Source organism: Pecten maximus, chromosome 3 (assembly GCF_902652985.1).
Source record: "Pecten maximus chromosome 3, xPecMax1.1, whole genome shotgun sequence".
NCBI lineage: Eukaryota > Metazoa > Mollusca > Bivalvia > Pectinida > Pectinidae > Pecten > Pecten maximus.
In genome coordinates, this window is record NC_047017.1 from 32,598,902 (window position 1) to 32,624,175 (window position 25,274).

The 25,274-nt window shown below is 40.7% G+C and overlaps 3 protein-coding genes across 3 annotated transcripts; 2 read left to right on the forward strand and 1 right to left on the reverse strand.

Moving 5' to 3' along the window:
* The first annotated feature begins 4,091 nt into the window (after positions 1 to 4,091).
* LOC117323938 (ADP-ribosylation factor 1-like) lies at positions 4,092 to 12,667 on the forward strand. The gene is made up of 4 exons (XM_033879476.1): positions 4,092 to 4,339; positions 7,812 to 7,988; positions 10,235 to 10,369; positions 12,119 to 12,667. The coding sequence occupies exons 1-4, from the start codon at positions 4,261 to 4,263 to the stop codon at positions 12,268 to 12,270; spliced, it is 543 nt and encodes a 180-aa protein (XP_033735367.1). The 5' UTR covers positions 4,092 to 4,260; the 3' UTR covers positions 12,271 to 12,667.
* Positions 12,668 to 15,818: 3,151 nt separating this feature from the next.
* LOC117323936 (ADP-ribosylation factor-like) lies at positions 15,819 to 18,184 on the forward strand. Its single transcript, XM_033879473.1, has 4 exons — positions 15,819 to 16,079; positions 16,557 to 16,733; positions 17,224 to 17,361; positions 17,682 to 18,184. The coding sequence occupies exons 1-4, from the start codon at positions 15,986 to 15,988 to the stop codon at positions 17,843 to 17,845; spliced, it is 573 nt and encodes a 190-aa protein (XP_033735364.1). The 5' UTR covers positions 15,819 to 15,985; the 3' UTR covers positions 17,846 to 18,184.
* A 1,051-nt stretch (positions 18,185 to 19,235) lies between these two features.
* LOC117322720 (putative mediator of RNA polymerase II transcription subunit 26) lies at positions 19,236 to 23,646 on the reverse strand. The gene is made up of 4 exons (XM_033877658.1): positions 23,382 to 23,646; positions 20,817 to 21,096; positions 20,150 to 20,719; positions 19,236 to 20,115 (listed from the first exon to the last, which is right to left on the reverse strand). The coding sequence occupies exons 1-4, from the start codon at positions 23,644 to 23,646 to the stop codon at positions 19,236 to 19,238; spliced, it is 1,995 nt and encodes a 664-aa protein (XP_033733549.1).
* Between the last annotated feature and the right edge of the window lie 1,628 nt (positions 23,647 to 25,274).

The following is a 25,274-nucleotide window of genomic DNA, read 5'->3' on the forward strand; positions in this document are numbered from 1 at the left end:
ATGTCCTTTTGGACATTGCTTGAAGATCATCTCAATTTCATCGAACACTATTTACCGTTTATAGTTGCATACAAGCGCATACGTACCTTTGAGTTTAATGTGACACCAGTAGTTGTTTTTAGCCAGTTCCAACACTTCCCTTACCGCCTTTCCTTATTTAGATGTTACGTTGTTTCGCTTTATTAAGTTATACTGTAATGGTTGAGCTCATGTTAAGGAAACACAAACGACTGTGGATATTGTATTTCGTACATTCATACAAATGCAAATATGTGCTTTGTATTTTTTGTTTACTACGGAAGCCAGTTTAGGACCCACAGTCATAAAATGATATTGAGATGATACATTTATAAATGCCTTAGCCATATAAAGAAATAGTATTGCGTATACCCGATAATTATTACTTCGTATAACATGACGACATCATATTTTATAAATTGATTGTTGATAACTCAGTCCGGGCTAGAGGTGCAGTAACCTTAGGCGAGACGCTTCACTTGGATTGATTTGGAAGGCATGTGCGATAAGTATCCCGTAGGATCCGGTAAAGTAGCCACTAACTACTACAACGAGACTTTATATAAATGACGGGTGTGACTCCCCAGGGGCCGGAGTGGTGAGGTAAGATAGAGGAATATAAGCCTTTTAGATCGCTTCTAGTCCTGAAGACGATATCACCTGGTAATCGAGACGGTACTAAAGGAAACATCGTCGGTAACCCACGGTCCTGATGCTCTGTCCGTGAGCGTCATGACCTTGGGTTACCGACGATGTAAAGAAGACTGCCTGTAAACTACCCAGCGTGCCTGAGATGCCGCGCCCATGATCGTTAAACGAGCATTTGCCCTTAATGGACACACTGCATGGACCATCCTCGATACTCTAGAGGTTAAGATCACATACGCTCTCTGTTCCGGAATATCGAGGATATGGATGGATAGGACACCTGTTTCACCAAAGGGAGATATAGACAACCCCCTTGTGTCACTTAAACCGCAGGTATTTGTAGTTTTAATGTATTGAATAATAAAAATGATGAAAACAAAACCTAGTGTAGGTTTTTGTGTCGCCTACAAAAAACAGGCGACATATAGCTATCAATATGCCGGCGATGGTGTCGGCGGCGTCCGTGTACGAGGTTTCCATGCATAAGTTCTCCTTTGGCCGATCATGCATTCCTTACTAGAAGTACTTGCGTGGAATTGCTTTTCAGGTCCAAAGGTGAAAGGTCAAGGTCATTGTTACTAAAAATAGAAAGTTATTTTTCTCTGAAGTTCCATTTGGTCCATCAAACTCAAACTTTTTTACCTTACCACAAGCGCTTGCATGGGATTGTCTTTTTACAATGGACAAGATTACTGTTACTATACATAGAAAATCTGTTTCCGTGCAATAAGTAATAACTCCAATCGGACAACCTCGAGCCTTTCCGGCAAGCTCGGAAAAGCACATGAACAATACCCGAGGTGTTCCGATTGCAATAACTCTTGTAATCTGCGAAGGCGACACATTAATTATCGTGGAAATTTTGCTATAAAATAACATAATTTCATAAAGAATCATACTGAAAATAAAAAGATTAAGCAAACTAGTAACAAAACCAAATCAAATGAAGGACGGGGTGGATTTTGATGAAATTTGGTATTGAGAATTAATGGGTGAGGGAGATCCAATATTGTATAAATGGAGGGTACGGCTCCTCGATCTGGGGCCGCAGGGGCAGAGCCCAATATTAGAAAGTATTTGTTGAAGTTTCTTCCTTTGTATGGACAAAGTGATTTTTATCTTATTCAATTTCAACATTTTTATTATTAATCTAGTCAGGAACGGTTATATGAAAAAACAGAGTAGTTTTGACGTTTTTCAAACTTTAATGTTCGCATGGCGCATTGTCGCTCTTTGCATGGCACATTGTCGCGCTCTTTGCATGGCGCATTGTCGCTCTTTGCATGGCGCATTGTCGCTCTTTGCTTGGCGCATTGTCGCTCTTTGCACGGTACATTGTCGCTCTTTGCTTGGGGCATTGTCGCTCTTTGCATGGCGCATTGTCGCTCTTCTCATGGCGGGGGCGCCAATACGACAGTGAGACATGACTGAAATCAGCCACCATAGGGAATACACCGGCCGGTATAAAATCAGCCACCATAGGGAATACACCGGCCGGTATAAAATCAGTCACCATAGGGAATACAACGGCCGGTATAAAATCAGTCACCATAGGGAATACACCGGCTGGTATAAAATTAGAGCGCCTTAATATACAGCGTATTTGGGAAGCCGGAACTGAATCATCATTTTAAGCACAGGTGATCCGATGTTAAGTCATAATTTCTGCTGACATCATTATTACGCTTTCATGTCGATTTTAAAATGTACACAAATATTTCAGTGTTCGGTTCACAAAACGCAAACTTGCAGGAACGCGCGAACTTTCTACAAATTACTAAAAGAAATTTTGTTCATTTTTTTAAAACATATAAAAATCAAAACTTGTGTGGAATCTCCCGATACAACATTGATATCACGTTAAAATGCAATGAATATCTCGTTGTTATGGCCTTGTTAAATCACTCTGACACACTTCCGTTTGTAACATGGGGTCACAAATATTCATTGAATAGATATAATACATGGCATACAGTTACATAGTTTACATAGAGAAGGAACATAACCTGGTACGGAAATTAACTTAATACTTCGTCAAACTTTTCTGAAAATATACAAACTTTTGTATTTTTGTTTTTTGTTTGTTTTTTTGTTTACCTTAAATCTGATAAACAATTCTTGCATTTTGATTTGAGTTTGATAAGTAAAGTCGTATTTTGGTATGTACTTCTCTAGTAGACGTTTATCTGAATCACTTCCACATTTAGATAAATTATGCTTGTAAATAACGCTAGGAGCTACACGATGTGCATTATGTCCTTGTTGAGAGAGCACTACTTCCGGTACAGAGTGTCAATGACAGGGACGGATGATGAAAGGTCTCAATCCCCGAGTGCCCGAGCCGGAAGCTAGCGCACTATTTCATTTCCGGTTCGGACACTATTACGACGCACGGAGGAGCAGGCACCAGGCCTTATAATATACCCTTCTGTTTAATCAGTGAATGGAAAGTCAGTATTCTGTTATGTGATGTACTATAACATATCAAATATCTCTTAATCTAACAGTTCTTTGTATATTCCCAACCCACGACCCATATTATATGTGTAGTAGGAGTGGAAAAATGCACGGTCAGACTGGGACTCGAACCCGGGACCTCTGAACAATAGCCGGATTCTCTTCCAATTGCGCTAACTACCTGGTCCCCGATGATCAACCCGGTCCAGTTCCGCTACCTGATACTCGATACCTCTTCTTCGACGTCGCTGGTTAGCCGATATCAGCCAATTCTGACGCATCTTGTAGGAATAACTCACTGTTATCCGGTTGCGCATCATAAAAACTTGGGTAAAACTTAAAAGGTACTTTGTGCCAATGTCTATTTAGACGTTTTTAAAAAAAAACATTTAGAGTGGGGGCTTCTACTACTGTACTGGGGAGTAAATTCCACAAATCCACCACTCGTCGACTAAAAATTCCGTGTGACTGTCATTCTGCTCTGTTTTTTATATAGCTTTTTTTAATGTCCTCTGGTGTTAGTTTGTGCCATCGTGAAAATCATGTTTTTATCCAATATGTCTATATTGTTTAGTATTTTGTAAACTTCAAATGTATAAACAAGACAATTCGGCGAATTACAGTCCCCCACCGGATTTGAAAATATTTTCTCCCTGAATGATACATTCGAAATAAACAAGGTGAACCCGTACGTACACCAAGTATATATGAAGTTTTAGTGACTATAGTAGATTAGTGTAAATACAGAGCCCGGACAAGATGGAAGGACGGACTGACGGACGGACGCAAAGTTATAGTCACCCCACCCTACCCAAACCCCTGTTCCCGGTGGGCAAATACTAATAACTAATAACTCAAGATCTGATGAATATGAAAATATTCACGTCTTGACACAAATTATTAACAACGGGAGCGAGGCCCGGGCGTTCCCGAGTAGTCCGGGCTGTAATTAGGACACCCCGCTGTTGTAATGTTTACATCACGTGTCTGTGTTGCTGGGGCCTGGCGGAAAATCTTCAACGTCGGGCCCACTAAGCTAGCTTATTCTGCGTGTTTCATGGAATTAAAACAAAACCACAGAAAACAAACAAAAATGACTTTCTGACACATGCATGCAATAATAAATATATCATCACCATGGGTCAGCTGGCGACTAAGGTGTGCGGCGGCGGAGACGAATCGTTTAGAATCCTCATGCTTGGTCTAGACAACGCAGGTAGGGGAACACTCGTTTACAAATATTAGCTTACATGTAGCCTAGATCTAAATAGTTAGAGCTATGCTAATCGTGCCGTCATAGGTACTCGCCTCGTCGTCAATACATACAAAATATAATCATACCGTGACAGCAGGATTCTGATATTTTGTTTTTAAAATTATTTGGCGGGCCGCTTAAATTGGTGATATAACTCACCAAAAGGACACAATTTGGACTGCAATCGACTAGATATTGCCATATAGGTGGTTTTCTTAAAGAAGAGACAAAGAAGGCTTGTATCCTTACCTAGACATTATACAGTGATTATGGCAAAACGCTATAGCTACAGTTTAAAAGAAGAAAGATTTCAATGTTTGGTATATTTTCTCATCGCAACTCCTATATATATCTTCATGCATTTTGACGAAAGCTTAGACTTATTCAGTTCTGTCGAGAGGAGAGTTTACTAAACTTAAATTTGTCGTAAGGAGTCACTTCTCAGCTTCTTTCTGTCCAGCGGAGAGCTTACTAAGCTTCATTCTGTCGAGAGGAGAGCTTAAGTACTAAGCTTCATTCTGTCGAGAGGAGAGCTTAAGTACTAAGCTTCATTCTGTCAAGAGGAAAGCTTACTAAACTTCATTCTGTCGAGAGTATTTCTTACTAAACTTTGTTCAACCGAGAGGAAAGCTTATTTAGCTTAATTCTGTCGAGAGGACAGCTTTCTAAGCTTCATTCTGTCGAGAGAAGAGTTATACTTAGCTTAATTGTGCCAAGAGGAGGCTACTAAGCTTCATTCTGTCGAGAGGAAAGCTTACTAAACTTCATTCTGTCGAGAGTATTTCTTACTAAACTTTGTTCTACAGAGAGGAAAGCTTATTTAGCTAAATTATGTCGAGAGGACAGCTTTCTAAGCTTCATTCTGTCGAGAGAAGAGTTATACTTAGCTTAATTGTGCCAAGAGGTTACTAAGCTTCATTCTGTCGAGAGGAAAGCTTACTAAACTTCATTCTGTCGAGAGTATTTCTTACTAAACTTTGTTCTACAGAGAGGAAAGCTTATTTAGCTAAATTATGTCGAGAGGACAGCTTTCTAAGCTTCATTCTGTCGAGGGAAGATCTCACTAAACTTCACTCTTTCGAGAGGAGAGCTTACTTAGCTTCATTATGTCAAGAGGAGAGCTTACTTCACTTCATTCTGTCGAGAGGGGAGCTCATCAAACATATTTCTGTCTGGAGATCTTATAAAACTTATTTCTGCCGATATTAGATCTTATCAATAGTAGTTCTGTCGAGAGGAGATCTTATCAAACTTAAGTCTGCCGAGAGGAGATCTTATCAAACTTAAGTCTGCCGAGAGGAGATCTTATCAAACTTTGTTCTGTCTAGAGGAGATCTTATCAAACTTAGTTCTGTCTAGAGGAGATCTTATCAAACTTAGTTCTGTCTAGAGGAGATCTTATCAAACTTTGTTCTGTCTAGTGGAGATCTTATCAAACGTAGTTCTGTCGAGAGGAGATCTTATCAAACTTAGTTCAGCCGAGAGGAGATCTTATCAAACTTTGTTCTGTCGAGAGGAGATCTTATCAAACAGTTCTGTCTAGAGTAGATCTTATCAAACTTAGTTCTGTCGAGAGGAGATCTTATCAAACAGTTCTGTCGAGAGGAGATCTTATCAAACTTAGTTCTGTCGAGAGGAGATCTTATCAAACTTTGTTCTGTCTAGAGGAGATCTTATCAAACGTAGTTCTGTCGAGAGGAGATCTTATCAAACTTTGTTCTGTCTAGAGGAGATCTTATCAAACTTAGTTCTGTCTAGAGGAGATCTTATCAAACTTAGTTCTGTCGAGAGGAGATCTTATCAAACTTAGTTCTGTCTAGAGGAGATCTTATCAAACGTAGTTCTGTCGAGAGGAGATCTTATCAAACTTTGTTCTGTCGAGAGGAGATCTTATCAAACATTGTTCTGTCTAGAGGAGATCTTATCAAACTTAGTTCTGTCTAGAGGAGATCTTATCAAACTTAGTTCTGTCTAGAGGAGATCTTATCAAACTTTGTTCTGTCTAGAGGAGATCTTATCAAACTTTGTTCTGTCTAGAGGAGATCTTATCAAACTTTGTTCTGTCTAGAGGAGATCTTACCAAACTTTGTTCTGTCTAGAGGAGATCTTATCAAACAGTTCTGTCGAGAGGAGATCTTATCAAACTTAGTTCAGCCGAGAGGAGATCTTATCAAACAGTTCTGTCGAGAGGAGATCTTATCAAACTTTGTTCTGTCGAGAGGAGATCTTATCAAACTTTGTTCTGTCGAGAGGAGATCTTATCAAACAGTTCTGTCTAGAGGAGATCTTATCAAACTTAGTTCTGTCGAGAGGAGATCTTATCAAACTTAGTTCTGTCTAGAGGAGATCTTATCAAACGTAGTTCTGTCGAGAGGAGATCTTATCAAACTTTGTTCTGTCGAGAGGAGATCTTATCAAACATTGTTCTGTCTAGAGGAGATCTTATCAAACTTAGTTCTGTCTAGAGGAGATCTTATCAAACTTAGTTCTGTCTAGAGGAGATCTTATCAAACTTAGTTCTGTCTAGAGGAGATCTTATCATCTTAGTTCAGCCGAGAGGAGATCTTATCAGACTTAGTTCTGTCTAGAGGAGATCTTATCAAACTTAGTTCAGCCGAGAGGAGATCTTATCAAATTTAGTTCTGTCTAGAGGAGATCTTATCAAACGTAGTTCTGTCTAGAGGAGATCTTATCAAACTTAGTTTTGTCTAGAGGAGATCTTATCAGACTTAGTTCTGTCTAGAGGAGATCTTATCAAACTTAGTTCAGCCGAGAGGAGATCTTATCAAACTTAATTCTGTCTAGAGGAGATCTTATCAAACGTAGTTCTGTCTAGAGGAGATCTTATCAAACGTAGTTCTGTCTAGAGGAGATCTTATCAAACGTAGTTCTGTCTAGAAGAGATCTTATCAAACGTAGTTCTGTCTAGAAGAGATCTTATCAAACTTAGTTCAGCCGAGAGGAGATCTTATCAAACTTTGTTCTGTCTAGAGGAGATCTTATCAAACGTAGTTCTGTCTAGAGGAGATCTTATCAAACTTAGTTCTGTCTAGAGGAGATCTTATCAAACTTAGTTCTGTCTAGAGGAGATCTTATCAAACTTAGTTCTGTCTAGAGGAGATCTTATCAAACGTAGTTCTGCCTAGATTCGAGTTGGCCTTATTTCGTTCCGTCGAGTGGCATTATAAGTGGAACACTGAAATCGGTATATTTTTTACATTCTCGAAATAAATGTTTTGTCAAGTGGTTGATTCTATTTAGATATTTATATTTATAGCCCGAGTTTCCTCTGGCCCGGATACCATGATGTATGGTGCCAGGGCCAGATGAAACTTATACTCATACTACGTATCACTCGTGACATTTCGTCCTCAACAATTGTCATTTGATGTGCAACTATTTGGTATTGAAATATCTTCTCTCGTCCTAACAGGTAAGACAACAATCCTGTACAAACTGAGGCTAGGCGAGGTGGTGTCCACGAGCCCGACCGTGGGGTTCAATGTTGAGAACGTGACCCCGAGTAAAGGTGTTGCATTCACTATGTGGGACATCGGCGGGCAACGGCAGATTAGACCTCTCTGGAGGCACTACTACGGCGGGGCTCAAGGTAATTATTTAATGATATTTAATGGTATTTAATGATTTTCTGGTACAGGATATAGTTCATCCTCTCCAGACTCGGTACATGGTAATTGTTGTAACAATAATTTTGAATGTAACGACACTACAGTTCACAAACTGACCTTGAAATTGTGAAATAAATCAATGTTTTCCCCGTGTTTATCCAGTTCATTTTTGAAATAATTCAAATTATCAGCACACACTAGACTTTCTGGTAGGCCATTCCACACATTTACAGTTCGTAGTAAAAAGCTATTTTACCTCTCGTTACGTGGACACTGTCGAGGGTATATTTCCAAGAATTTCCTCTGTTTCCTGACCGATTTGAAACATTTCCCCATAACTTCAAAAACCCGGTTACCTCGTGATCGTGTTTTCCATGAATTATATTATATAGTTCGATCATATCTCCTCGCTGCTTCCTAATGATAATGTTGGTAAATGCAGGCACTTCAATCTTTCTGGATATGGCAGATGTTTTACTTCGGCGACCAGTTTTGTTGCCCTTCCCTGAACATCTTTATCTATGAAGATTTTCTATGTAGTGTTTTCTGCAGGTACGAAATGTTTGATTGAGTGTTTTGAGTTTGTATTATGCTGACCGGTCTCTACACGTTCTATATCACAGCCTGCACCACAGTATAGGTCCATGGTACATTTTATGCCACTCATATGCATGGGCGGGAAAACTTTCCGCTCAATATCTACATGTATATTTTAAACGTTGTAGTACCCGACAGTGAGGAATGACACTCTGTGTCCGCCAGGTCAGGGTAGTGTACGAAACACGGTATGACACTCCACCACGTCAGGGTAGTGTACGATACACGGTATGACACTCCATCACGTCATGGTAGTGTACGGTACACGGTATGACACTCTGGGTCCACCACCTCAGGGTAATGTACGATACACGGTATGACACTCTGGGTCCACCACGTCAGGGTAGTGTACGATACACGGTATGACACTCTGGGTCCACCACCTCAGGGTAATGTACGATACACGGTATGACACTCTGGGTCCACAACGTCAGGGTAGTGTACGATACACGGTATGACACTCTGGGTCCACCACGTCAGGGTAGTGTACGGTACACGGTATGACACTCCACCACGTCAGGTTATTGTACGATACACGGTATGACACTCTGGGTCCACCACGTCAGAGTAGCGTATGGTACACGGTATGACACCCTTGGTCCACCACGTCAGGGTAGTGTACGGTACACGGTATGACACTCTTGGTCCACCACGTCAGAGAAGTGTACGGTACACGGTATGACACTCTGGGTCCACCACGTCAGGGTAGTGTACGGTACACGGTATGACACTCTGGGTCCACCACGTCAGGGTAGTGTACGGTACACGGTATGACACTCTGGGTCCACCACGTCAAGGTAGTGTACGTTACACGGTATGACACTCTGGGTCCACCACGTCAGGGTAGTGTACGTTACACGGTATGACACTCTGGGTCCACCATCTCAGGGTAATGTACGATACACGGTATGACACTCTGGGTCCACCACGTCAGGGTAGTGTACGGTACACGGTATGACACTCTTGGTCCACCACGTCAGGGTTGTGTGCGGTACACGGTATGACACTCTGGGTCCACCACGTCAGGGTAGTGTACGATACACGGTATGACACTCTGGGTCCACCACGTCAGGGTAGTGTACGGTATACACGGTATGACACTCTTGGTCCACCACGTCAGGGTAGTGTACGGTACACGGTATGACACTCTTGGTCCACCACGTCAGGGTAGTGTACGGTACACGGTATGACACTCCACCACGTCAGGGTAGTGTACGTTACACGGTATGACACTCTGGGTCCACCACGTCAGGGTAGTGTACGTTACACGGTATGACACTCTGGGTCCACCACGTCAGGGTAGTGTACGGTACACGGTATGACACTCTGAGTCCACCACGTCAGGGTAGTGTACGGTACACGGTATGACACTCTTGGTCCACCACGTCAGGGTAGTGTACGGTACACGGTATGACACTCTGGGTCCACCACGTCATGGTAGTGTACGGTACACGGTATGACACTCTGGGTCCACCACCTCAGGGTAATGTACGATACACGGTATGACACTCTGGGTCTACCACGTCAGAGTAGTGTACGGTACACGGTATGACACTTTGGGTCTACCACGTCAGAGTGGACTTGAGAAGTCATGCATAAGGACTCATTATACCACCTTGTCCATTTCCAGGTCTGATATACGTAGTGGATAGTTCTGACACAGAGAGAATGCCTGAGGCCGGAGAGGAGCTGTCTAGTGTGCTGGAGAGCCCGGATATGTCTAGCTGTCCTGTAGTAGTAATCGCCAACAAAAGCGACACACCTAGTAAGTCGTGTTTTGCGTGAATATACAAATCATGATATGCTCGCAGTTGTTCAAATGTTTTAACTAATTTACTTGCATAACTACATTGATGTTACCTATATACAGCTATGATATCACTGCCTCTGCACCACCGGTGGTGGGTGTCCAGCTACTGGTGTCCTTCATCCACACCCAGCATGAAGGTCGTTCTGCTGCATTGGCCATCCTCTGCATAACCGGTCTTTCGGTCCGACCGAAGGGGAACTGCAGTTATAATTGAGGGTACTTCTAGATTTATAACCAGTACACGCGACTCTACATTGTCCGCAGCATCCTGGACTCCCATTTCAACTGCTTTTGTCTGCCTTTTTTCTTCTCCACTGGTTCTTATTTCCTTCTGGACCACCCTGTGCCTTTCTGCTGCATCTTAGACATTCCTAGCCCTTCCCTTCCTACTTCAATGGTTCCGACGATACCTTTGCGTCGCAGCCTGCTCTCGGCCACGTCTACTGCTCTTGATGCTGACCACTTCCTGCCAATTCATACTTCCACACTGACTAACCATACCTTGTCATCCTGTGACTCTTTCAAGGTCATAATTAGCCTTGCCTTGCCTTGCCTTGCCTTGTCTTGCCTTGCCTCTCTAGAATTCTTCAACTAGTGGCGACAGTGAGAGTTGGAGCTTTGCTGTCCTGCTATATTAGCTTACGCCTACTGCAGTGAAGCTTTGGGGAACTCCCAACTACTCCCGGAGGTGTCTGTTGATTCTGCGCTCCATTTTCTCCATGGTTGAAGTAATGAATTCTTAGAGCATCAAGGGCCATGTTAAGCGTGGAAGGAGACCATTCTAATACATCCTAGCTTTGAGTTTCCCTGTGAGACCTGTCTTGTCTATATTCCTCATTCCATCTCTAACCTGCTGTTATATTCCTTGAATGTTGGTCTTATATGCGAGCGATTCGTTAAACCATTTTCCAAGGCTTTTTATTGGTTTCTAAAGATGGATGGTAAGTTGGAATTGTTGTATGACTCTGCCTTTCTTTATGATAAGGGATCTCGACTTTTTGATTGTGAATGTCATTCTTGCCCAGGATGATGTTTCCTCTAGGGCTGTCAGTATCCATCTTGCCTGAATATGGGTGTCTGTAGTGATGGTCAAATTATACACGAAGCCTTTATTTGCTGCCTGGTATTGCTGGATGTCTTTGAGCCTTTTGTCTCTCTTCCTCCTGCTTTGATGATCATATTCATACCCATTACGAAGGGGACAACTGAGATGGTACATCCCGTCAAAATACCCTTCTGTAATTCCATATTGATAACACATAGAAGAAGTTTGACAGGCCAAGTTTCCATTTATAGGGCATGGACGATCCAATATTTCATCAAAATTATATATGAAATCGCATTAAACAAATAAGATAGCTTACATTACTCAACGTAATAAAATGTACTGGATCAACATTGTTCCTCAAAACTCTGTCCCTCTGTCCTTGTTTATATGTTTTGAAGAAAGGTGCGGGTCTCTAAGAAAATTTGACGAACTTATTAAAATTGTCAACACCGCATAATTACTTCATTTCCAACATGTACCAATGAAAATAATTCCGCGTCATACAAACATCAGTTCTTAAGAAATAGTAAAGATCGACTGAAATACATGATTCCGTACTATTATTCCTTTTTTGTCCATCCTCTATTATATCAATGAGGATATGAACAAACAAAGTAGTAAATTAAATAAGATGCTGGGGTTTTTTTTCGTTAAAGATGCTATGAAAACCTCCCAAATTGTCGACGCACTGAATTTGCAGTCACTGCGGAACAGGAAGTGGCATGTGCAGACTTCAAGCGCAATGAAAGGGGAGGGAATCGACGAGGCAATGAGGGAGCTCTGCAGGCTAGTCAGAGGGCAAAAGTGATCACATCGAAACATTCTCTAACCAACGGGACGTGTCGTTACCGGAAATGTCCCCACAAGTCTGTGCAACAGAAACGAACATCAATTGTGTAAATCTATTTTCACAAGTCTGTGCAACAGAAACGGAGATAAAACGTGCAAATCTATTATCATATGTCCATGCGACAGAAATGGACATATATAATGTGCAAATCTTTTCTCGCAAGTCTGTGTGCGACAGAAACGGACATACAAATGTCTTCTCACACATGTGCGCACACGCCACACGTGTATGCATCGAGTACTACAACTAACGTAACTACATCTATATATTTTCATCATTATAATCATTATAATTTGTTTTCCTACGAATCCGCTTATGTATTAAATTAAGACTAGAAGGTGGAATCAAAACAAGACCTCTTGTTTTTGTTGTTTTTTTGTTTTTGTTTTTTTGTTTTTTTGTTGTTTTTTTTTTTTTTTTTACATATGTTGATTTTATTGTTATAACAATGTCGTATAAAACCGAAGCCTTTTACCACAGTATATTTATAACGTAAACTATTACTTACAATGCATATTAGAGATAGTGGAATGAGTTTGGCCCAACAATATATACATATCAGGACCCCGAGGGGCCCAGAAATCTGACCATCTATATTTGAGCACATCGACGTCCCTCCGGTACATGCCTACCCCGTGTTGGCGCAACATTAGCCCAGCTATAATATAATTTTATCTAATCCCCAATACGGCATGTCCCTTCGGTAATTGTATGACATATATAATTCGTCCAGAGTAAAAACACATATAGAGTTCATTTCCTTTACTAACCTAAGACAGGGGTAAGATTGTGTATCGTGTATGTATATACTAAGTAATATTAAGTACCGACTTCGTATGTTCATTGCACCATAGAAAAATACTCTTGCTGTTGTAAATCAAACACATTTTCGAAAACCGAAGTGTACTCACATTCAAAGTATACATCGATGGTCCAATTTATCATAGTTCGATCATCAAGTTAATTATCATGCATCGTGTATGATTAGCTCCTCGTGGGCTATTGATTGGTCAAACAGAAACCGAGTCTACCAATATCAACCTTTGGGAAAATGTATAATACAGATTAGTACAGAAAATCAATAGGAACAAATTGCATCAAAGAAATAATGCACCATAGATATATTGCTAAAAAGGCCATAACTGCATTTTTTAAAGACGGAAGCACACATAATGATAATTGATATCAATACTAGCTTAGGATAGATCTATATTTTCATTCAATCATTTATTCAATTGTTACAACATGTACTATATATATATATATATATATCCAAATCCACTGAGAATAATAAGATAATTAGAAAATGACATACAAGTATGAATTATTTAGTCATAAGTGATACATCAATACATTTATATGATGTTCACATAATTTGTGTATTGTGAATTTCTAATTAATTATTGCATTAATAAAATTCCATTTACTTTTGATTTTGTCCTTTTTCTTAACATTTTACGTGTACATACCAAAGTCATCTCTATTTTTTCTATAGTGGGATCACAGGGGCTTGGCACGATTTTCCAAATGATAGTCTATATATATATGTATACTATACATATATATATAGACTATCATTTGGAAAATCGTGCCAAGCCCCTGTGAGTGGGATAAATAAATTGTACCCGTGGAAATTGATAGAATAGCCTCCCTTTGCTTACAATAGTAAATGAAAAACCACTTGATATTTGATGGACCGAAATGATAGATTTTCTATGATTTTGATATAAAATTGGTTTCTAGAGAATCAAAAGCTTTCTCAAAGTCTATAAGAAGAAGAATTCCCGGAATATGTTTTTTTTCTGTACAGACCAATTAACCACCGAACAATATAGTGCAAACCTGTTTTGTGTTTCACTTATAAGAGTGTCTAGCATTGTCTTTCATCTATTTGATATTACAAAGAAAATATTTTGCAGTCTACATTTAGTTTTGTTATGGGTCTTCAATCTTTTATATATAATTTATATTTCACCTTTTTTTTAGATTGAAGGTAATCATCCCTCGTCGCTGCGTACATGATAATTTTCCGTCAATGTGAAAATAAGAAAAGGATACCGGAATTCAGCAGTAAACCCGTCTATTCCGGTGACTTACAGTTTTCCATACTTTTGTATAAATAGATCTATGACTGGTCACTGACGTAATCTAACCATACTTTGTAATTGTGTGACATGTGACTGGTCACTGACGTAATCTAACCATACTTTGTAATTGTGTGACATGTGACTGGTCACTGACGTAATCTAACCATACTTTGTAATTGTGTGACATGTGACTGGTCACTGACGTAATCTAACCATACTTTGTAATTGTGTGACATATGACTGGTCACTGTCGTAGTCTAACCATACTTTGTATATTGTGTGACATGTGACTGGTCACTGTCGTAATCTAACCATACTTTGTATACTGTGTGATCTGTTGGTCACTGTCGTAATCTAACCATACTTCGTATACTGTGTGATCTGTGACTGGTCACTGTCGTAATCTAACCATACTTTGTATACTGTGTGATCTGTGACTGGTCACTGTCGTAATCTAACCATACTTTGTATACTGTGTGATCTGTGACTGGTCACTGTCGTAATCTAACCATACTTTGTATACTGTGTGATCTGTGACTGGTCACTGTCGTAATCTAACCATACTTTGTATACTGTGTGATCTGTGACTGGTCACTGACGTAATCTAACCATACTTTGTATACTGTGTGATCTGTGACTGGTCACTGTCGTAATCTAACCATACTTTGTATACTGTGTGATCTGTGACTGGTCACTGTCGTAATCTAACCATACTTTGTATACTGTGTGATCTGTGACTGGTCACTGACGTAATCTAACCATACTTTGTATACTCTGTGATCTGTGACTGGTCACTGACGTAATCTAACCATACTTTGTATACTGTGATCTATGACTGGTCACTGTCGTAATCTAACCATACTTTGTATACTGTGTGATCTGTGACTGGTCACTGACGTAATCTAACCATACTTTGTATACTGTGTGATCTGTGACTGGTCACTGTCGTAATCTAACCATACTTTGTATAGTGTGTGATCTGTGACTGGTCACTGTCGTAATCTAACCATACTTTGTATACTGTGTGATCTGTGACTGGTCACTGACGTAATCTAACCATACTTTGTATACTGTGTGATCTGTGACTGGTCACTGACGTAATCTAACCATACTTTGTATACTGTGATCTATGACTGGTCACTGTCGTAATCTAACCATACTTTGTATACTGTGATCTGTGACTGGTCACTGTCGTAATCTAACCATACTCAGCATATTTATACTCCACACACTGTAAACCGTTGTTTTTCAGTGACCGTACTGAACAGCTTAGTGATACGAACAACATGTCTTACTTAGCTAGGTACTTATATTCTTTATTGTGTATACCTATATATTCAATACGCTTGTAAAGAATGACCTAGTTCTGTGTATGTTTGTATCACGTGTCTTTGTTGCCGTGGGATTCCCTCAATGACGTCATTTTCTCCAGCGTGGAATCCCCTACCTGTTCGCGATGTAAACACGACCACGTCGGTGAAATAATGTCATCGACTTCATATGCCTATATAAAGACCCACAGGCCGAGATTTTGGTACCATACACTAATAAATCTATAACCACTGTCGTAGTTATACACCTCCATAATGGGTTTGTGGCTGACAAAATTATATGATGCGTTATCGTCATTTGGAGAAGAAGATCCGTCAAAAATCATAATGCTAGGTCTGGACAATGCAGGTAGGTGATATTCCTTATTCTAGTTGTATGTTATTACCTAAAACGTGTGTTCTGAGTTAAAATCTTACTAGCCATTTTTAAACAATGATATGTTGATCTCTGAACTGCATGATGTCACACCTAAATGTAGTCCTATAATATATAAGACTTCGAGGGTTCATATCGTGATTTCTTATTGTGGGATATTTACCTTTTTGTTATTTGTCGTACCTCGAAGTCACGATATGGACCTTCGAAGTCTTATATGACTAACCTAAATGGAGATTTGTTTCTCCGCATTTTTTATTGAGGTGAGACGTGTTTAACTCCTGTAGAATGTAATACACATAGGCTTAAATATACCGACCATATATATATCGGGGTAGGAATACACATAGGCTTAAATATACCGACCATATATATATCGGGGTAGGTGATTTTAGAGGCTAAAGAAGGTTTTTTTAGATTTCCTATCTAATCACAATTTCCTTCCAACAGGTAAGACAACGATCCTTTATAAACTGAAGCTTAATGAGGTGGTGTCCTCGATCCCGACCCTAGGGTTTAACGTGGAGACCGTGACCCCGTGTAAGGGCGTGACCTTTACAGTGTGGGACGTGGGAGGACAGGACAGGATCAGACAGCTGTGGAGACACTATTACAGCGGGGCAGAAGGTAATATTTACATTCCTAGATGATTAAAAGGGTTGTCTCCCTTCGTACCTTTCTTGCACTTCACGGTGTACTTTCGTTTCCGACGCATAAAACACTATCCCCCTTTCACCTGTTACCCATATATCAAGTTTATATTTACATGGTGTGTTATGCATGAAAAAAAAAAACATAAGCTGATATATAGTCTCCCTCATTTCAATCGTCCGAATATAAAATAATTCCAGGACTAGTACCCCCCCCCCCCCCCCCCACGTACAAAGCCACAAAACATCAACTATATAGGCCTGTTAACCGGCATATTTATACATATAACTATCACCAGAGAAAACTAACAATTCTTTTTTTTATATAATTTCAAAGAATTAAATAAATGCACGTGATATGTTGTTTAGCAACGAACTAAAAATAATGCGCGTAACACACGTATAACTACATGCACGGGTACAAACCAATTTAATTTTATTTACACAACACTTTTCCTCGTCCCCAGGTCTTGTGTACGTGGTAGACAGCACAGACACACAGAGGCTGTCTGAAGCCAAGGAAGAGCTGTTTGGGATCTTGAACAGTCCGGAAATGCCTGTCAGCTGTCCGGTAGTGATAATCGCCAACAAACGGGACATGCCCAGTAAGTCTTTACACTTGTATACATTACAACACACTCATATTACATTCGAGATGGAGGATATCTTCAAAATAGTTGTCAACATATGTTGTTTTTTTCTTTGTTTTTTGGTGTGTTTTTTCAAAACATAACCGATATATTAATTACATGTCTTCCCTATTAGCAACGTAAATCTATTAAAATGATCGATGGAGCAGGGATCGATCTTTATTTATTAAATTTATGGTAAATATCATCTATGAATTAAGTGATTTATGAAACAGAGCATTGTGCATTGTGAAAATTAAGAGAACATGAACACCTGATTTTGTTTTAAATTTCAGATGCCAGGAAAGCTTCCGAAATCATCGACGCTATGGATTTGCGCACTTTGCGGAATAGGAAGTGGCATATACAGTCTTCTTGTGCAACCACAGGGGAGGGACTCTATGAGGCTGTGACGGAACTTGGTAGACTAGTCAAGGAATACAAGAGACATCAGACGTAATTAACGTCAGGTCGGAGCATGTGCTCTTTGTTATCTAGTCAACGAAATATGTCCCCAACCGACATATTCCCACAAGTCTGTGCGTCAGAAAGGGCCGCAACCCCTTAGGCCACGCACCACAAGTCTGCGTCACCAGGAACGTGTGTTGGGCTCCGTCTATCACAGCACCGGTGCCACACGTCACAACAGAGTACGTCCATACCATATGTGTGACAAATGTATGTTTGACAATAAGAATGCTAGTGTTCGAGAAATTAAGTCGAATATTCTATCTAAAAATTAAAAACTGTGTCTGTTTTTAATGTATATCTATCAATTAAACATGTGAAAATCAATTAATTCATGTATCGCTTTATCTTTATAAACAACACACCCCCCCCCCCCCCCCCCCCCCCCCCCAATACTGCCAAGGTGAAGCTTCACCGGAAGTGCGACCATACGACAAGGGTGTAGCTACACAGGAGGTGTGTCATGCTATCAGGGAATTAGGCACCATCAGATTCTGACCCACAAGCACCACGACCCATAACACCACATATAAAACCTTATAGAATTAAGCACCACAGCCCATAACACAACAGATAAACGCAGTTTATATACATGTATATATATATTACCAAGTACATATGAGACCATACATTTTTAGTACATTGTATGCGGTTGGAACAGAACTGTTTATTTGCACCACAAGTGTAATAAACAAGATTTATTATTGGCTCAGCATTACACCTAAAAAAATACAAAGTGTGTGCTAATTCAATCAGATTTTATTAAACATGTCGTTTGGTGGCTATAAGCACCACAACAAGAAGTGGATACAAAAAAAATGTATATAACTTACGCAAAGTCAGTATGTAAGCAATGACAGCTTGTCAATCTAAATATACTCTTCTGTAATATATATGTAAAGTAACTATATCGTAGACTGTATGCCTTTAAGGTCTTAAAAACACATCAATTTGCCATAAATGTAACCCACCTAAAGGACATTCGAGTATATAACCAGGTTTGTTTACATCCGAGTGCGCAGGCCCACAAGCCAGGAAGTGAAGAAATTAGCCAATCAGACGGTGGTGCTTAGTGTGGTTCTTACGTACTTTCCGGATGTATGTATATTATATCTGGTTCCCTGCGATATTCTGTTAGGACAGATACGGCTATGCCCATCCCTGCTTAAAACTTTTCCTTTTCGCAGGTGGCAGACATGGCAGGATATACCTGTATTGTTCTGTTTCCTTGATCAATAGTTTCCCACGGACGTCCTGGATGGCATCGCGATTATTTGTCTTGTCAAACATGAGAACCAAATTCAGCCCAGTATCTATATATTACATATAGCTTATGCCTATCCGTCCGGGAATAGGCTTGGATCAATTTAGGCCAGAGTCATCTATATATATATATGTTTCGGGTTTTGGCCAGATGCATATAAGAGTAGGGCAATAGACCTATATCGATTTAGTGGGATTCCTGTTCCTGCTGTGGAGGTAGTGTTGGGATTCCTGTTCCTGTTGTTGAGGTGGTGTTGGGATTCCTGTTCCTGCTGTGGAGGTAGTGTTTGGATTCCTGTTCCTGCTGTGAAGGTAGTGTTGGGATTTCTGTTCCTGCTGTTGAGGTAGTGTGGGATTCCTGTTCCTGCTGTGGAGTTTGTGTTGGGATTTCTGTTCCTGCTGTGGAGGCGGTGTGGGATTCCTGTTCCTGTTGTGGAGTTAGTGTTGGGATTTCTGTTATTGCTGTGGAGGTAGTGTGGGATTCCTGTTCCTGCTGTGGAGGTGGTGTGGGATTCCTGTTCCTGCTGTGGAGTTAGTGTTGGGATTTCTGTTATTGCTGTGGAGGTGGTGTGGGATTCCTGTTCCTGCTGTGGAGGTAGTGTTGGGATTCCTGTTCCTGCTGTGGAGTTAGTGTTGGGATTTCTGTTCCTGCTGTGGAGGTAGTGTGGGATTCCTGTTCCTGCTGTGGAGTTGGTGTTGGGATTTCTGTTATTGCTGTGGAGGTGGTGTGGGATTCCTGTTCCTGCTGTGGAGGTAGTGTTGGGATTCTTGTTCTTGCTGTGGAGGTAGTGTGGGATTCTTGCTCTTCCTGTTGAGTTAGTGTTGGGATTCTTGTTCCTGCTGTGGAGGTAGTGTTGGGATTCTTGTTCCTGCTGTTGAGGTGGTGTGGGATTCCTGTTCCTGCTGTGGAGGTAGTGTTGGGATTCTTGTTCCTGCTGTGGAAGTAGTGTTTGGATTCTTGCTCTTGCTGTGGGGTTAGTGTTGGGATTCTTGTTCCTGCTGTTGGAGGTAGTATTGGGATTCCTGTTCCTGCTGTGGAGTTAGTGTTGGGATTCCTGTTCCTGCTGTTGAGGTGGTGTGGGATTCCTGTTTCTGCTGTGGAGGTAGTGTTGTGGTTCCTGTTCCTGCTGTTGAGGTAGTGTTGTGATTCCTGTTCCTGCTGTGGAGGTAGTGTTGGGATTCCTGTTCCTGCTGTTGAGGTGGTGTGGGATTCCTGTTCCTGCTGTTGAGGTAGTGTTGGGATTCCTGTTCCTGCTGTGGATGTGGTGTGGGATTCCTGTTCCTGCTGTTGAGGTGGTGTTGGGATTCCTGTTCCTGTTGTGGAGGTAGTGTTGGGATTTCTGTTTCCTGCTGTTGAGGTGGTGTGGGATTCCTGTTCCTGCTGTGGAGGTAGTGTTGGGATTCCTGTTCCTGTTGTGGAGGTAGTGTTGGGATTTCTGTTCCTGCTGTGGAGGTAGTGTGGGATTTCTGTTCCTGCTGTGGAGGTAGTGTTGGGATTCTTGTTCCTGCTGTGGAGGAAGTGTGGGATTCCTGTTCCTGCTGTGGAGGTAGTGTTGGGATTCCTGTTCCTGTTGTGGAGGTAGTGTTGGGATTCCTGTTCCTGCTGTGGAGTTAGTGTTGGGATTTCTGTTCCTGTTGTAGAGGTGGTGTTGGGATTCCTGTTCCTACTGTGGAGGTGGTGTTGGAATTTCTGTTCCTACTGTGGAGGTGGTGTGGGGTTCCTGTTCCTGCTGTTGAGGTAGTGTGGGATTCCTGTTCCTGTTGTGGAGGTAGTGTTGGGATTCCTGTTCCTGTTGCGGAGGTAGTGTTGGGATTCCTGTTCCTGCTGTGGAGGTGGTGTAGGGTTCCTGGTCCTGCTGTTGAGGTGTTGTGGGGTTCCTGTTCCTGCTGTGGAGGTGGTGTGGTATTCCTGTTCCTGCTGTTGAGGTGGTGTGGTATTCTTGTTGTTGCGGTTGAGGTAGTGTGGGATTCTTGCTCTTGCTGTTGAGGTGGTGTGGGATTCTTATTCTTATTCTGGACTTTGTTCTCGATGCTAGGGCGCTGAGAACATTGTTCCCGTGTTCGAGAACAACCAAGAACAGTACTTTTGTCGCCCAAAGACACCGTGTACGTCGGTCGCGTGGTGCATAAATCGGGGTTATTTGTTTACCGATTGTCCTTCGGTATATACTACCCATCAATGTAATAAACGAATCTCTCTATTAGTAAAAACCCAGACACTTGTTTATTGTTCGTCTTTATCAAATCAAGAACGTTAGTTCCACTGATAGACAGCGGAAATAACGTTATCTGCTCTGTCAGTTTGTTTGTGTCTTAAATTATATTTTATCTTTTGATGTCAAAGATCTTGTCATTCGGAGTCACGCAATTCTGTACCAGATCACCTCGTTCAGGTACGTCTTTACACTGGCCGTTTTCTTCTTTAAGTATTGTATGATACGCATAACAACCTCCAATGTAATACATTATATTGTGTTGTTAAGGTATAGGAGATTTAACAATCATTTATTAGAGCTCTTTCAAGTCATTTGTCCGATGATGTGTTCATTGTTTCCGTTAATGAGTTCATTCAATAGTTACGATAAACGCTCTTAATACAGGGGCCGCGGTGGCCGAGTGGTTAAGGTGTCCCGACAAGGGCCGCGGTGGCCGAGTGGTTAAGGTGTCCCGACAGGGGCCGCGGTGGCCGAGTGGTTAAGGTGTCCCGACACTTAATCACTAGCCCTCCACCTCTGGGTTGTAAGTTCGAAAATCATAATCAAGAGACTTTCATTGACTGCTATAGATAAATCTCCAAGCTGTAGTAATGGTAGTCTCCTCTCTCAACAGGTACATGGATATAGTTTTATCAAAAAGTAATACACTATTTCACGTGGAAATGTCTGAACAGTGTTACTCTATCTTGTGAAATAATTTTGCAGTAATTCTGTTAATATATCTCAATAAGCAGCCGTATTGTTAAAGTTACGTGGGTATTTTATTATCGGGATACTATTTATACCGGATGTTACGTCAGCTTGTCATTGTAAGGTGTATTGTCAGACGGTGTGGATGTTTACATTGTATATCAACAATATTATAAGACAACAGATACTGATGAATATCACATTTATAGATTTTAATTCTATCTTTGTAAGGCTCCCATATGTCGGTGTCTGTCCCGGCGTGCTGTCTACATACTGCCTGTGGTCGGATGGTATGCGTATTCTCATTCTGGATGGTGTTACCTGATTAACTGGGGTGGACAGCTGATGGTATCGGCCATTAGAGAACAGAAAGTTTCTGTGCTACTGAAGTTCACGCTACGTCTAATGGGCGCCATGCGTTATAGAGACGCATTAACATCAAATATTGTTTTTAAAACACGGGGACATTTACAAGTTCGATAACATCCTTATTTGGGTGGAATCTCATTTTTAATCATTGTTTCCCCCTCCCAGTAACAGGAAAGATTCCTAGTTTCCTTTATGATATAATAGCATGCTTATTGCATTTTTTGTAATCTGTTAAAAAGTTAGATGAATACTATTTAAAATTAAATTAAATAATATTTTGAAAGTTTTTTTTTATATTCAAACAGAGTGTATGTGATATGCCTACCTAACACCGACAATTGATAGATATCACTGCACCTCTATGGTGTGTCTAGACTTAATCAATTTCTGTCATCAATGTTTCTCGTCCAACCCACGATTTCGATGGCAGTTTTAAATAACAGACTATTCAATATGTCGGGATGGTTGCAAATTCCTTTTTTCTCGATTTCCAGCGGAGTTATTTGTTTTAGGGTATGACTTAATTTAGATCTTTGATCAGACGAAATTGATATTGATTTGTTCTCGCACAATACCTCAACATTATGCGTAATTGCTTTTCTTCATACCTGACCTTCACCGGGTGACCTAGATATGATCTCTTCTACAAATTAACTTGTCATTGAAACACAGATAATAAGCCTTCCAATTAATGATACAACAACACAGATACAATGGTAGACCACTGCACTTTTAATGAATGTACATAGGTATCGATATAGAAATCGTCTCTAGCTCCCTTCAAGGACATACCCTGTAGGTATAACGTGTTGGGTGGCCTACCGTGTAATTAAGATGTTAGCCAATATAAACACGTTATTATATAGCTTTCTTTCAGTTTGATTTATAATTATATCATCGACTTCGAAAAAAAAAATCCGATTCCAAAGGACGCTTTTCTCTAAAGATGAACGTAAATTATCAAGTTTACTTGATTCCTATTTATGCCACTTTTCACCGTTTGCTCTGGGCTCATGAATTGTCCCCTCGCCTCCATAACAGTTTGCTCTGGGCTCATGAATTGTCCCCTCGCCTCCATAACAGTTTGCTCTGGGCTCATGAATTGTCCCCTCGCCTCCATAACAGTTTGCTCTGGGCTCATCACAAATTGTCCCATCGCCTCCATAACAGTTTGCTCTGGGCTCATCACAAATTGTCCCATCGCCTCCATAACAGTTTGTCTCATCATGAATTGTCCCCTCTGTAGGCCCCTCATTCTTGATAGTAGGCCCTTAAATCGGCTGTGATTATAGGCTCCCCAAACCGGCTGTGATTGTAGGCCCCTCAAACTGGATGTTATTGCAGGCCCCTCAATCTGTATATAATTATAGGCTCCTCAAACCTGCTGTGATTATAGGCTCCCCAAACCGGCTGTGATTGTAGGCCCTTCAATCTGGATGCGATTGTAGGCCCCTTAATCTGAATGCGATTGTAGGCCACTCAATCTGAATGTGATTATAGGTTCCTCAATCCGGCTTTGATTGTAAGCCCCTCAATCTGGATGTGGTTGTAAGCCCCTCAACCTGGATGTGGTTGTAGGCCTCTTAATTAATCCGGCTGTGATTGTAGGCCTCTCAATCTAGCTGTGATTGTAGCCCCTAAATCTGGCTGTGATTGTAGCCCCTAAACCCGGCTGTGATTGTAGCCTCTCAATCCGGTTGTGATTGTCTCCCTCAAACATATCCATTTCATTGTCCTTGTTCTCTGTATTTTCGCTAGTTTGCTCTGGAGTACTGAGCTAATGGCTATCGATATTATCTCTATCATAAAGATAACCCAGGAAATGACGTATTTTGTTGATCTGAGGTTTTGGTTGTAACGGGTAGGGTGTATGAGTTGGTTTAAGATAAGTAAGGATCCTCCAATTTTACATACATGTAAGTGAATCACAAGTTGGGCTTTTCACGTCTCTGAACAAATTACGGATGTCCCTTCAAAGGGAAATAAGTCCTATTGTATGACGTAATCAGGAATCTACTGATTTATGTCACTATATGAATTCGATACAGGCACCACGGATTACAAATCAATTATAGATTATTTGCAAACACGATTTAGAAATGTGATCTAAACAGTATAAAAAATCTATTCATAATATTTATACGACCTTGATATTTGCAAATGTAAGAAACACAATACTTTAAGTATTTGGCCTGTGCAGCTTGGCGTTTTGAAACCAGATCTTAATAAAGGTGCTGATTAAGCTGAGCAGACGATTGATCTTTGCGTGTGGTCCGAGGTAAGCCGTAACTATGGCCGGGATTACGTGTAGGCTGTGCACGCTGGAATGCACATGTCGTGATATAAATGGTCTCCATTGTTTTACAAGTTTCTATTGTATTAATTAGGACGGATTATATAAGGTTATATCGGTTAAACTTTCCTGATCGTTTGGTAACAGTTGTCCTGTAGTATCAAACACTGTTTTGTCATTAGGTGTAGTAACATGTTATCAAAATTGCAATTGTGTGACAATTCAGTGACCCAATAGATCATTTAAACTTGTGAGTTAACGGTAACATAAGTATATGTATGTAAACGAACAAAGAGTTACCTACATGTATATATTAGGGAACACGGCCATTTAGATTGTTAGGTATTTCATGTACTACAACTTGGCAGCCTACAGAGCCCGAGAAATGGACAAGTTTGTATAGTAGATGCAGGTGCTATAGGTTTACTTTGTTTTTAGTGTTTAACAGAACAAAAAAATGGCTATGATGGTACTTTTGACTCATTCAGACTACTCCTTGCACGAAGTGAAAGCAATCGGCGATGTTTATTCCAAAGTCTACTGATGACAAACTGAAAGTGTACAGAGTACCTGAACCTGGGATTTGGTTT